This window comes from Crinia signifera, chromosome 8 (genome assembly GCF_055691185.1).
Source record: "Crinia signifera chromosome 8, ASM5569118v1, whole genome shotgun sequence".
Lineage (NCBI taxonomy): Eukaryota > Metazoa > Chordata > Amphibia > Anura > Myobatrachidae > Crinia > Crinia signifera.
The window spans coordinates 156,556,582-156,569,545 of NC_139224.1; the positions used below are offsets into that span (position 1 = coordinate 156,556,582).

The window sequence follows — 12,964 nt, forward strand, 5'->3', positions numbered from 1 at the left end:
TCACTGGGCCGAATTCGCTTACAATTGCTCATACCCCTATGGAGGTGCGAGCGCTTTTAAGCAAATTCAGCCGCTGTACAGTGCACTTGGTGCCGTTATTATTCGCACTCGCGAATCATCCGCACCAAATAGGATTGACCACTAAATGGGGTTAAAATTTGGATTCTGAGCTGGCCAGTTCTTTGCAGGTTATCGTATTTTCTGTATATGAGTCCAGCGTCACCATGGAAACATGAAAGGTGACATTGTCATAGAACTGCCACAATGTAGGGAGCACAGAGTTATAGCGAACATCTCTATACTACTTAGAGGTAATGTGACCAGGGACATTTTTGGGTCAGAAAGCCCCGGAATGCCATTCCTGAAACTCCTTTTTTTTTTCTCCAAAATTACATCATCAGGAACGGCGTTCTGGAACCTCTGCGACCTGCCCTGCTGTCTGTCTCCTCCTGCACCAGGTGAAGTGACATGGCTGCCGCTTCCCTTTTGAGGGGATGGGAGGAGAGCGCATTGCATGTCTCTGCTTCCCCTCACTGTGTCCTTGTGACTGGGCCGTCAGCCAATCAAAGCTTGCGGGCTGGCTCCTGATTGGCTCATGGGCAGGCAGCCACTCAGAGCTCACGGGCCAGCAGCCAAGCAGGAGCTGGCCCAAAAACTTTGATTGGCCGACAGCCCAGTCACAGGGACACAGTGAGGGGAAGGACAGATGCGCTCCCCTCAGAAGGGCAGTGGCGGAGGAAACAGACAGCAGGGGGTTACCGGACTCTCCACTCCCCGACAGCAGCAGCAACAGCATTGAGTTGCAGTGCTGCTGGGAAATTCTTACACCGTACCGCTGACTGTTTTTTTTAGACTTGCACTACTGGCTGTGGGGCATTGTTATGGCACTGCTAAGGGAATTATGTGTTAAAAAAAAAGTTAATACCCTGTCCATTTGGTAGCTCCACCCACAGCACCGCCCACTTCTGCACCGCCCACAGTTCCTGAAACTATTTTCCTACAAAAATAGCACTAAATGTGACCATGCAGTAGAACTAGTGGACCTATGCCCTACATCGTAACCCCACCACCTCCATTCTATACTGTAGGAACTGTACACTCTTCTGGTAATCGTTAAACACCTCCTCCTGATCTGCAAAGTGATTTGTCACTCCATAACACTCGCTGCCATTGGTCCACTCTCCAGTGTTTGCGTTCTTTACACCGGCTGCATTCTTCTTTGTGAATGGAGGTTTATAAACAGCTGCTCACCCATAATATCCAAGTACATGGCCTCCCTACAAAGTGTTCTTGTCTAAACCAACACATTAGTGGCCATTTGGAACTTGTATGCATGTGGTAACCCCTGGTCCATGGGTTGCAGTTGCGGTTGGCTGAGGTCTTCCAGGGCGAAGTGCATTCCGGCAATGACCGCTCCTCTTACACGTATTAATCACAAAAGTCCCAGAGGATTAAGGGACCTTCATAACATCCACAATACTTCTCACACACATGCCTCCGATCAGCCATCCTACATTGATCCCCTTTCAAACTCATTTAGCTCATTCCGGAAATCCATTCCGTTAGCCGATGATCTAATCGGAGCCCCGCTACTTGTTTTATAACTTTACGAAAATGTGAAGATAGCTTTCATTTCCCAATATTCTAAATATAGTAGGTCCATAAAATCCACATGTTTAATAGACCAAACCATTTTTAGTTATTAAAAATTATTATTGAAGAATCGTAACAAATTATTTTACTGTTTTTTTGATTTAAGTAGCTTTTGCCTAATCCCCGTTCAGTAGATTCTTCTATATGTTGTCCCTTTATGGGTTAGCTTTGCTTGTAGGTATTACCTGATATGGAAGTTTTACCCCACCCAGGTGGAGATATATTTAGCCTTGGAGAGAGGTAATGTGGAAATGTTGTCCAAATCCACCAATCCGCATCTGTCAATTCTAGCACAGTCTATGAAATGCCTGAAGCCGATTGGTTATTTTGGGAAACTTCTCCACTTTATCTCTCTACAATGCTTGGTACATCTCCCTTCCTCTGTTGAGGATATGGGGAGAATTCAATCTTGCACTTTATGGTGGCAGGATCTTGCTCAAAGGTGTTCACTACCCCATAGGGTAGAGAGCACTTTTGGATGAACATTAGGGCTAAATGGGATGGCAATTGGCTTTCCCCTATGAGACCTCTAATTTCTGAGTGTCTGAGACTCACTTTCATTTCTCTCTTCTGCTACCAGCGATGGCGTCTGCTGATCTGAGACGGGAGCTGGACTGTTCCATCTGCCTGAACATTTATACAGATCCTGTCACCCTGAGATGTGGACACAACTTCTGCCGGGCCTGTATTGATCGTGTGCTGGATACACAGGAAGGGACTACAGTTTTTACCTGTCCAGAATGCAGAGCAGAGTATCTGGATCGTCCTGCACTAGAGATAAACAGAAAGCTCTGCAATATAGCAGAACGTGTACGCTCTATTCCAGAAGAGGGAACTGGGATGTTCTGCACTTATTGTGTCCACTCTCAAGTACCTGTTCTTAAAGTCTGTCTGAAGTGTGAAGCTTCTCTCTGTGATATACATTGGAGGACACACAACAAGTCAGCAGAACATGTCTTGGTTGATCCCACCACTTCCTTGGAGAAGAGAACATGTTCCCTCCATAAAGAGATCTTGAAGTATTTCTGCACTGAGGACAATGTCTGTATCTGTGTGTCCTGCAGTTTGGCCGGAGAGCATCGGGGGCACGTGGTGGAGATGCTGGGTGAGGCCTCTGAGAAGAAGAAGGAGAAACTGAGAAATGTTCTGCAGAAACTGACCAGAAATAGAGACGAGACTGAGAAAAGTATCCAGAGTCTGCAGAAACGCAAGTGTGAAGCTCAGAAAAATGCAGCTGGTTCAACAGAGACAATCACTGCCCTGTTTAGAAACATCAGGAGACAGCTGAAGGTCCTAGAGAAGAGAGTGCTGAATGAGATCTCTAGGCAGGAAGAGAATGTTTCACTCTCAGTCTCCGATCTGATTCAGCAGCTGGAAATGAAGAAGGATGAGATTGCCGGGAAGATGTGTCAGATTGAGGAGCTGTGTAACATGTCTGATCCAATGACTGTCTTACAGGAACCAGACACAGGTGACTTGTATGATACAGAGGAGCCATGTTCCATGACTGATCCAATGACTATTGACCAAAAACAGGATAGTGAAGAGACCGAGGAGGAGATGGCGGTGGAGGGAGGCACAGAGGAGAACAATGAGAAGGAGGGCATTGAGAAAGGGAGTACAGGAGAGATTGAGCATGACCATCAAGTGGGAGATCTGGATGTGGGTCTCCTCTCAGTGAAATTACAAACATTATCTGATATAATAACAGGAATAAATGTATGCTTCTATGTGCAGACACCAGAAGACCTATCACTGGATATAAACACAGCTGGAAAAAATATAATTATATCAGGTGACATGAAAACTGCAGCCAGGTCTTCAATAAAACAGAAAAAGCCAGAGACACCAGAGAGATTCCAGGATGAGCCTCAGGTGTTGGGCACCATGGGATTCTCCTCAGGGCGACATTACTGGGATGTGGATGTCAGTAAGTCAGAGAGCTGGTGTGTGGGGATGTGTTATCCCAGTATAGACAGGAGAGGGGATCAGGCAATAATTGGACGTAATAACAAGTCTTGGTGCTTGGATAGAGAGACTGATGAGTATTCAGTGATACATGATGGGAAGGAGATCCCGTTACCTGGCAGTATTCCCTATGATAGAGTGAGGGTGTATGTGGATTATGAGGCAGGACAGCTGTCCTTTTATTCTGTGAGTGACATGATCAGACACTTACACACCTACACTGCCACCTTCACTGAGCCCCTTCATGCTGTATTAGGTGTATGGGAAAGGGATTCTGTACAGAAATATGAGAGGAGACTGGAGCTGGTGGGAGGGACATCTGATTGGTCGCATTACATAGTATGATGCAGTGGATACAGATGTTTTTTTTTTTAATTTCAACTTTATTTTATTTTTTTACTTTTAACATACATCATAAAATAGATAGGATGCAGGAGTATGTACCTTTTAAAAAAATAGTCTGTGATCAGCAGTAAGATACATTTTATTCAGTACCATATAATAAGTCTTAACAATCCTCCCTTTCATTATCGCAAGCTGCGCTACACCATTATCCGTCCTCTGTATTTATTTTAACTTCTCTATACTACACGCCGTTGTGCTTTGCTTTTATTTACATATATTAGTGTTTTAGTGTCTTGTATTGTGTCTATTTCTTTCTCTCCTGTGTTGCAGTTATTGAATAATAAACAAGTTTAAATTATAATATGTATGTGCTTCTTTAAATATTTGCCTTCTTATATCTTCCTCGTGTATTAATTTAGCAGTGAGTTATTTAGTGTGCCTTTATTTCCCTCCTTTTGGTCGGCAACCGTGGAGCGCACCATGCGATTCACACTTTTTTAGATCGGCATTCCTCTACCCTCGATTATCATCCATTACGGCAGTTCCTATCGAATTCCAGCTTCGAGGGAGTTCCAAACTAAGAACAATTATCTATAAGGCTCCTCCTCAAAAGGTGAGAAAAACCCTAAAGTTGTGGAGGATTGCGCTATAAAAAAAATTACTTCAATCTCCTGCGACCCTTTATGTTGCCCTCCTTTCACCCTATTTATGTGGTGGGCTATACATAATAAATGGATCCCTCTTACACCTTCCAGTTGCTCCATATCTTATGATATGTTGCTACGGACCCTCTTGCCAGGTAAGTGAATTTTTCGTGGGACATGGTCGCGTCCATCAGGGCTTTCCAGACCTCTATCTCGGGGCTTTCTTTAGCGAGCCATTTCCTGGCTATACATATCTTTGCCAGAGTCAAAGCAATTATTAACTGTCCATGAATCCTCTCTCGATTATTGCCAGCAGACAAGCTACTGGTGTACAACTTTCCTTAGGGATCCCCCTATCCTCCAATTCTTTAATTACTAATTCCCAGAATTCTGCTATTTTAGGGCATTCCCGTATTAAATGCATGAATGTTCCTGGGCTAGTTGTACATTTTGGACATTTCGCATCTTCCCTACCTCCTATCCTATATAGCAGTTCGGCTGTCATATATGTTCTGTGAACTATGTACAGCTGAGACTGTTGCCTGCTGATTTGATTAGTTGCTAGACATACATTTTCCAGGGCCTCCTGCCATTGTTCAGCCGAGATGGGTCCAATGTCCATCTCCCATGCAGTCTTTAATTCTAATAGGTTATCCTTTTGGATTTCCTGGCTCAAGGACTTGTATAGATAGGATACTTCATGTTTATTTGAACATTTCGTTAACAATTTTTTGGTTAATGATAATTCTATCCTGGGCCCGTCCTGAACGAATTGAGCATTGCAGGCATGTCTCAGCTGTATATAGCTAAACAAATATTTATTTGGGAGGGATAACTCAAGTTTTAATGACTGAAAGGATCTGAATTCCAGGTTGAGGTACAATTGGCCAACAGATTTTATTCCCTTCTCATTCCAGGTCTTCCTAAGCTGTAACTTATTCAGTTCTGTAAGGGCTCTTGCCTTGTTAATAGGTGTATCGGGGTCTATTCCCTGAGTTCCCAGTATGCCTAGATACTTAAATTCCTGGACCCTTCTCAAAGGTGCCACAGCCGTGCTCGACAGTGGACGCTGGCTCTGTAAAGGCAAGATACATGACTTTGCCCAATTTATTCTGAGGCCCGAATATCCCCCGAATCTCTCTACCATCCCTACCACCACCGGTATTGCCTCCACCTGGTTTTGTACAAAAAGGAGGATGTCATCGGCATATAAGGCGACCCGGTCCTCCTTCTCGCCAATTGTAAGCCCTCGAATGTCTGGGTTTTCTCTCATCAGGCATGCCAGGGGCTCTACGGCAATGGCAAAGAGACCAGGGGACAGCGGGCATCCCTGCCGTGTGCCTCTGCCTATTTTGAATTGGGGGGAAATGTAGTTATTTACGGAGACTCTGGCAACTGGGGATTGATATAATAATTTTATCCAATTAATAAAGACTGGGCCGACCCCTATCCATTCCAGGGTTTCCCACAGGTAGCTCCACTCTATTGTATCAAAAGCTTTGGCCGCATCCAGTGAGATTACGGCCGCATCCTGCATCTCATCTCGATGGGCCTGTAGATGTAAAAACATCCGCCTTAAATTAGTGGTTGTGGATCTACCCGGCATGAACCCCGCTTGATCGCTGTGTATAACCTCGCCCAGTACTTGATTCAATCTTTTTGATAGCACCTTCGACAGAATTTTGACATCATTAGTGAGTAGGGAGATAGGTCTGTAAGATTCGACCTCCCCAGGGTCTTTTTCCTTCTTCAAAATTACCGTTATCAGTGCCTCTGACATGGATGCTGGCAATTTGTGAGTATAGATATCATTAAATAAAGTCAAAAACCTTGGAGAGAAAAAAATTGCTATATTTTTTATATATTTCCTGAGGTATCCCATCCATCCCGGGGGCTTTGCCTGCCGGGATGGATGCGATTGCCTCTTGTATCTCTCCCAAGTTAATCGGGGCTTCCAGTAATTCCCTTGAGTTTAATTATAGAGTTGGTCGTTTTATACTGGCCAAATAATTCCGTATTTCTATTAATGTATGTTTTTGACGGGACTGGTATAATTGATAATAGAACTGTCGAAATTCTTCGACTACCTCTGGGGTCTGGTGTACACAATTCCCCTCCCTTGTCTTGATTTCTGTTACTACATTAGTAGTTCTATCATGTCTTGCAATGCCCGCCAAAAACTTCCTGGCCTATCGCCCTCTAAGTACCTCACATGTCCAGCATATAGCTCTCGGTACTTTTCTTTCTCTGTCAGGCATTGCAACCATGCTTCCTGGGCCTCCCTCCATTTCTGCCTATTTTCCTCATTGGAGTTCTGGAGATATTCTATTTCCAGATCTTGACTTTTTACCTATAGTTCTCTCTCCTTGGCTCTAAATGAGGCCTTAAGTCCGGCTATTTCCCTTATTTAGGGTGCCCCTGACGTTTGCTTTGAAGGTGTCCCAGATTACTTCTGTCGGGGCCGATCCTATATTTTTTTCGAAAAACTCCACCCAATCTCTAATCCCCCCCAAACTGAGTCTGGGTCAGCCAGAAGGTGTTTAATTTTCAGAATGAGTAACCCCTTTTGTCTTCTATATCTATTTTAAGCAGAATCGGGGAGTGGTCTGATATTCCCCTCGTCAAATATTCAACTTCTTGTATATTGGGGATCAACTCTTCTGAAACAAGGGCTAGATCAATCCTCGAGAAGGTGCTATAGGAGCTGGAGAAACAGGAGAATTGTTGTCTATCTGGGAATTTTTCCCTCCAGACATCTCTCAGCCCCATCTCCTTGATCATGTCAGTAAACCCTGTTTTACGTGCTGAACTGATTATGCCTCCCCCATTTTTCCTGTCAATCATCGGATCCAGGATATTATTAAAATCATTATGACAGGGATCCCAGGGTGGTGGCACATATACTGCCATTATTACTAGGGTCGAGGATCCTAACCGGCATTTAAGGAAAACATATCTCCCCCGCTGATCAGATACAATATTTTCAGCCGTGAAGGGAACTCCTTTTCGAACCAGTATAGAGACCCCTCTGGAGTATTTTATTTATAACTATGGGGCACATTTATTGAACTATATTTGCAGCTAAATCCCCAAAAACACACGTTTTAGGGAATTAGCTGCAAATATTCAGTATCCCACTAATGTATCAAAGGGGGATCCTTCCTGCATCGCCGCCGCCGGCCGCCTCCCCAATAGGTCTGTACATCGGGCAGCCTGGCTTTGCATCCCTGGGCTATCACCATTCAGACATGGCAATAGCCCATTGTAGCCTATGGGCTACACACATAGAAACATAGAATTTGACGGCAGATAAGAACCATTTGGCCCATCTAGTCTGCCCCTTTTTTTACCCTTCAGGTAAACTCAACCCTTTTTAATCCTTATTTCTTTGTAATGATATTCATATGCCTATCCCAAGCATGTTTAAATTGTTCTACTGTCTTAGCCTCTACCACCTCTGATGGGAGGCTATTCCACTTATCCACTACCCTTTCTGTGAAGTAATTCTTTCTAACATTTCCCCTGAACCTACCTCCCTCCAGTTTCAGTGCATGTCCTCGTGTTTTATTACTTGTTTTCCTTTGAAGAAAATTTCCCACCTGTACTATGTTAAAACCCTACACCACACTACTCCGGCAGCAGTGCGGATGGCGGGGGGTCAGCGATGACCGTGCATGCGCACGCCTCGAGACTTTGCAGGGACGGACTCTTTTCGGTGCCCTGTCCCTGCGCCCTCAGGTATGATACATACCTCCGATGGGATCACATTTTACAATGCGATCCTGGGCAGTAACATTCTACCCAGATTGCATTGTAAATTAGATTCATTATAAATGGGCCCCTATATCATCAAGGTCTTACCAAGATTAGTGGGGAAGGGCCCAGGATCAAGGGAGGTGCCTACTGCCCCTGGGGGTCCTTAAATGTATCAGTCTACACAGGTGATAAAAAAGAGAAAAGGCAAATGTGTAACATAGTTGTCTTCCCTCCTGCATTCTGCAGGAGACTCCCTGAAATAGCAGCAATCTCCCTCTCTCCCTCATTAGTCTAGCAATCTCCCTCATGTCACCTAGCCCACATTACACTCTTACATCATAGATACCTCCCCTCCTGCATTCTGCAGGAGACTCCCTGAAATAGCAGCAATCTCCCTCTCTCCCTTATTAGCCTAGCAATCTCCCTCATGTCACCTAGCCCACATTACACCGTTACATTTTTTGGGGAAAAAAGGAATGAGAGACAGATACATTTAGATTGAATCATCAGCACCATTTCCCAGCACTATAGCAAGTATAGTAGCTCTTACTAAATGCTTTGGGGCTCACCTACATTTGTATATAAGTCATTTTAAAAGATTCCTCCCAGATGTAGCAGAACACACCCACGCTTCTAGGTGCCACGTTCACAATCTCACCATTTCTGGAACTAGACGTGCTCTTTGGGCGAAGCGTGACAGGCCCCCTCAATGGGGCACTGTGCAAAATTATACTACCAACTATAATCTCCCTGAAACTAGTTTTCAAAAGTAGGCAAGTATGGTGTGTAACCATATCTGCATCTACCCCGGTGGTGCATTATGTCTCTGCAGACCCTCTACCGCACTCTCATAAGCAGGTATTCAATGCTGTTTGCGAGTGGTGACAGCGAGCAGGGCTTCCTGCTCGCTGTCAACACTCACCCTGACAGCATTCAACACAGCCTCCGCATCCGCCAATTCCCCCTCGCTCCGTTTTTTGAGCGAGGGAGAATTGGCGGATGCGGCTCCAGAAGCAGCGAGACCCGCGGCTAAAAACTGCGAGTTTTCTGCAGTAGCCGCGGGTCTCGCTGTTTTGGGGAATTCTCGCCGTCCTGTGATGGCGAGGATTTCCCCAGTACGTTGAATAGAGCGAGCGGCTGGCGCGGGGGTTAAACAGCGAGGATCGCTTGTTTTCAGCAATCCTCGCTGTTTAACCCTCCTCGCCGGCCGCTCACTGAGGCATTGAATACCCCTCATAATGTAACCACAATTGTTTTTTGACATTGTCATTACCATAGAGTTCGGGGTTTCCAGCTCAGCCATAGAAAACCAGATAAGTTCGTAGGTGAGGATTTTAACACTGCGCTCAGCCTGTATGCTTTACTAACCTAGTCACAGGAGCTGCTTATCCCTTAAGGGTATCCCAGTCCCTTTTTTTAGGCTTAATACAAAAATGTTTGGAGTGGGAAAGCGCTATCCTGCTTGTGTTGATAATGTGAGTAGTGTTGGTATGTAAAGAAATTAGAGGAAAGCAGAGTGAATGAGTAAAATATATAGGTTTATTAAATCAAAATAAAAAGTGTTTGGATGAACACCAGACTCTGGTGTCGTGGAAGGAATGGAGAATGGCGCCTAATTACCCTAGGGGTAAAATGGGTACCTTGTGCGGTGGTAAGTGGTGTTTTAATTACACCTATAGGGGGTCCCCAAAGTAGGGGATCTTCCTTGACAAGTGTCACCAGGGGAGATGTCCCGTGGGTCCTGAGCCCAGGACTTACGGTCTCTTCTGGTGATTTGTGTAGGAAGAGAGAGTCAAAAAACTTCACCCAGACTCTCTCTTCCTACACAAATCACCAGGAGAGAACGTTTTTGTATAGAAAACCAGACACTGATCTCGATGGTGAATGGATCAGTCACATAAATCAGCATTTGTTTAAAATAGGTTATAAGCTGTCAAATAAATGACATTCATTGTAATATAAAGATAAATGTAACATCAGTCATATGACAGGGATGATACCATTAACCTTATTTAGCGTACGTGATGTCACAGAGTATGTACAGGTAACATTAGTGATGTCACAGGGATGATTCACGGAACAGTAGTGATTTCCTCAGGATAGTGTAAAAGTAGTGATGTCATGGTGATGGTAGTGGTAACATAAGAGTCACGGGACTGGTACTGTTAATATTGGGACACTGACAATAAATGGGTGCTGGATGACGCTCCGACAGTCATTTATCTGACAGCGGAATCCCTACTGTTCAATGCCCGACAGTTGGGATCCTGACTGACAGGCTATTCTCCCTCGTGGGGGTCCACGACCCACATAGGGGGAGAATAAAACCTGTGGCAAGCGCAGCAATGTAAGCCTGCAAGGGACTTTGTAGCAGTCGCCCTCCTGTTGGACTACCGGCAGTTGGGATTCCGATGTTCGGTTAATGACCTTCGGAATCATACCACACCCCAATAAATCTTTCCCTTAGCAGCAGCTCACCAAACACCCGCTTCAGCATTACTGCAGGGAACACATGTCCCCCTCAGCAGCTGCCGTGAAACCCTTGAGCATGCACAGGCCGATGTAAACAGCAGTACCCCCTCCATACCCCCCAACTCGCTACAGATAATAACAGTGATGTCACATGGAAGGTACAGGTAACAATACTCTTATACCGCTTTCACACTGCCTAAACGTTTTAAAAACCGGTATTTTGAAACAGTATTTAAAACGGGTCTGAGCCTTCACATTGCAGTAGATTACCATTTTAAATACCGTTTAAATACCATTCACATCAGTCAACCCGTTTAATCCCCTGAACATGTTTCAAGGCAGAATGCAGGGGCCACAGGTCTGTAAACTGCTGTAACTGGATTCACTGTCACGGCTGAACAAAGCAGGAGCTAGGACCCAGGGAGAGTCAGCTCTTCCCAGTGATCAGGAACACATGAGATGATTGGATAAATCAGATACAACCACTGCACACTGACTGGTGCTGCCAGATAGAGCACTGCAGAGTACTGAGCAGCTGTCCAGGTAAGAGCATACTGGTGTAATGTCAGACTAATGGTGGAAGCAGGAATGGAGAAGCTGGTGGAAGAATTGGCTCATGGAGGTCAGGGTGACTGGTGCTGGCTTACAGGAATAAGTGGGGTGACTTGGGGAACAGGGGTCACATGAGAGCGGTGATTAGGGGGGAGGGGTTCCCTGTAATCTGAGGGTGCCATATAAATAATATGTAACAAAAGTACAGATAGGTGTCTTTATTTATGGTCACTTGCACCAAGGGTTAAATACAATTAAGACCGGAATTATCAGAGGGGTGGAGGTTTCAAAGCATATTTTGTACCTCAGCCTCCATATGCCATACTTGCCTACCTGACCCTCTCCATGCGGGAGAAAATGCTCTGTTCCTGGGCTTCCCTGGTAATGTATGATTGCCATCACCTGTGGTGAAACACCTTTACCTAGCTCCCCACAGGTGATGGCAATCCTACATTACCAGGGAAGTCCAGGAACAGAGCATTTTCTCCTGCATGGAGAGGGTCAGGTAGGCAAGTATGGCATATGCGCACACAGGGGAGTTTCTGATTACCTGAGTTTTATTTATTTGAAACTGAGCCTCAGCAGTTGGCAGCTGCCGCTGCTCTGTCTGAAGGTAGGGGCAGAGGCCGCGTGCAGCAGCTCCTCCCGGGCATGTCTACGTGTAGGGTGACCAACTCATCCCTTTAATCCGGGACACATATTAATTATACAGGTTCTGTGGCTGGCTTTCACCTGGTTTTAAACTGCCACAGAACCTGTGTCATTAATATGTGTCCCGGGTTAAAGGGATGAGTTGGTCACCCTATTTACGTGTAGCTGTGGGCCGGGGGTGATACAGGGACTGTCTCCTGCAGCAACAGGCAGGTAGGTGTGTTATGGGCTGTGGGCTATAATAATTATGAAGGGTGTGTGTGTGTGGGGGGGGGGGGGGTTATGCAGAGGTGTGTATGTGTGTGTGTATATGTATATATATATATATATATGTATATATATATGTATGTATATATATATATATATGTATGTATATATATATATATATATATATATATATATATATATATATATATATATATATTCTTGGTTGTATGCCGGCACTCTAAATTCGCAGCTGCTCCGGTGCCCAGTCCATAGTATAGTGTAGTATTCCAAATAAGGAGGCACTCAGAGACTGTATAGTCAAACAAACATTCTGTATTGAGGGTTTAGTACTTTCGAGAGCGAGCTCTCGTCCTCAGAACCACCTACAGCTTTGTGGAAAAATTAAAATGTGCTGAAAAACTGTAAAAAATGAACATTTTTGAACAGGGGGGGGGGGGGCGAAATGCCGCCCTCCAGTGGCCGGTGCCCTAGGCAAATGCCTAGATTTGCCTAGTGGTGGCGCCGGCCCTGTGGGTCAGACCTGGTATCTTGGTCCCGGGTCCGACCCAGAACAGACCCGTGTCTGATGCTTTTACACGCTCCCCCATTATAAAATGAGTGACCCAACATTAACCTTTTTTCTTTAACCCGGGTCGAATTGCCGGGTTGATCGACCCGGGTTATAAGCTTTGCCACGTCATAAACCCAGTAATTAA

At 45.1% G+C, this 12,964-nt stretch overlaps 1 protein-coding gene across 1 annotated transcript; it reads left to right on the forward strand.

Moving 5' to 3' along the window:
- The first annotated feature begins 1,952 nt into the window (after positions 1–1,952).
- LOC146027161 (E3 ubiquitin-protein ligase TRIM39-like) lies at positions 1,953–4,327 on the forward strand. The gene has a single exon (XM_083158118.1). The coding sequence runs from the start codon at positions 2,236–2,238 to the stop codon at positions 3,964–3,966; it is 1,731 nt and encodes a 576-aa protein (XP_083014244.1). The 5' UTR covers positions 1,953–2,235; the 3' UTR covers positions 3,967–4,327.
- Positions 4,328–12,964: the final 8,637 nt, after the last annotated feature.